Source organism: Suillus fuscotomentosus (assembly GCF_016647785.1).
Source record: "Suillus fuscotomentosus strain FC203 chromosome Unknown F5891scaffold_5, whole genome shotgun sequence".
In the NCBI taxonomy this organism is placed as follows: Eukaryota; Fungi; Basidiomycota; class Agaricomycetes; order Boletales; family Suillaceae; genus Suillus; species Suillus fuscotomentosus.
In genome coordinates, this window is record NW_024539517.1 from 298,867 (window position 1) to 300,729 (window position 1,863).

Here is a 1,863-nt window from a genome sequence, read left to right on the forward strand (position 1 = left end):
AGTTTGGATCTAAGATGTTGTAGAGTGTGTGATGTTAATATTGATACTGCTTGTATTTACTTGGTTATCCAATTAACACCCCCTGAATACATCTAGCTATACAAACTTGAAAAATGGAAACAAACAAATATACAGACAAATGCATCTTCAAATATTCATTGAGCATGGAGGTTCAGACATTGTCAGTTATGTTACTATATATATTAATATCAATATTGATAGACTTTAAGATTGGACAGTTGATATTACTGCAAGATTCCAGTGGAGTTTTAATTGAATATCAACCATATTGGGTCCATATCTTCAGGTGACCTTGCCCTGCCTATTACAGTAGCCTTGACTTCAGAGCTGCTTCACCAACAACAATCAACTCAAACATATTTGGGCAATGGCAAACAGTATGTCTGCTCTCAGATGTTATCACACTGACCTCACTCTGCAATCTGATTCTTAGACATTTCTCAGCTGTAGAGGTACATAACCTTGTTGTTCCAGAAGGTATATTACTGCCTTTCCAGACAGCATGTGTACATATATACATGTGTCTGACTCATGTCTCCACTGCTTAGAGGTGCATGTATTGTGCTGTCTGACTATGCTAACCACATCACTTCCCTAGATGCCTAAAACATGACATAGATTACCATTACTGTTCTGGCAAGAATGTTTGTGAAAGGTCATTTTGCCGTAGACCTTGAAGACTTTCATTGTAAGGTGCATTCATATGGTTTGCACTACTCATTTAGGTATTGACATATCCTTGCATAGATATATGTAATAGTGCTTGTATTTTAGATAAACTGCCTTAATAAATATTTCTTCCTCCCACCTAAATCTACAGTTGGTAAGGACATGTGCTCTTCCCTTCTCTACATTTTGTCTATAGTCAATGATCTCTGCTGCTTAGCCTATAGTGCAATGTTTGGCTCATGCAAGCAGCTGTCAGCACACATAGGTCAATGTGCACTAAACCTTTCTTTTACTAACCAAATCTTCGACCAAAAGTGAAAATTAGAGAGGAAGAAAAAGAAACAAGACAAGAGGGCTCATTGTAATAAGTCCTCTGTGTGTGTTTCTAATGATACTAATGTTCTAGAGCAGTCAGAGCTCTAGGACCCAATGTTTATCAAGCACAGAGACCTTGACATCAACAATGTATGTATTATTTTTGATAGCTGTATTATACTTACCACTTGTTTTCCTAGGTTGAAATGAATTGCCCATCATCTCCCTCACCTCCTCCCACTGTCTCTGTTGTCTTTCAGTGCTCTGGACACAGAATACATATGCCCACTCAGTTTGCAGACTTTCTGCTAGACAGTGCTACTCACCTTGCTCATATGCCGCCTACTGCTCATCAGTAATACTAGCATGATGTCTTCACAGATCAACACACAGATCAACCTTCTAACCCCCAGCCTCATACACCTTCTACACCAACACCTAAGCACCCCACTCTTGATCCATTTGAAACACTTCCAGATGATGCAGATCTCTTTTATATTCATCTCACACATCTAATGTTGTTGTCCAACAATAACATGCTTGAAAGTGTCACCGATGCACCAATACTTGCTGGGGGTGATTGGACTAACTAAATCTAGTTATATCACCAAAGGGTTATCATTGAAGGAGATCAGCAATGGTAATCTATATGCTACATTCTCTAATCCTACTGCTAGCCTTTTAATGGCCTATCAATATTCCTGAACTGGTCAGCAATCTGTCACTGAGTTGCAATGACTAAAGACTTTTGTTCGTGATCTACTTTTTAATCACACCAATGCTCTTTTATTTTCCCATACATGGGAAGCAAAGAACATTGATAGCTATTTACAGGACAAGGCCAATCCATTTCATGAG

General features: G+C 38.6%; 1 protein-coding gene across 1 annotated transcript; it reads left to right on the plus strand.

The window, feature by feature from the left end:
* Positions 1–1,119: 1,119 nt before the first annotated feature.
* On the plus strand, positions 1,120–1,598 carry F5891DRAFT_1182314 (uncharacterized protein; the record flags this gene model as incomplete). The annotated part of the gene is made up of 3 exons (XM_041366146.1): positions 1,120–1,155; positions 1,206–1,320; positions 1,387–1,598. The coding sequence occupies 3 exons, from the start codon at positions 1,120–1,122 to the stop codon at positions 1,596–1,598; spliced, it is 363 nt and encodes a 120-aa protein (XP_041231693.1).
* Positions 1,599–1,863: the final 265 nt, after the last annotated feature.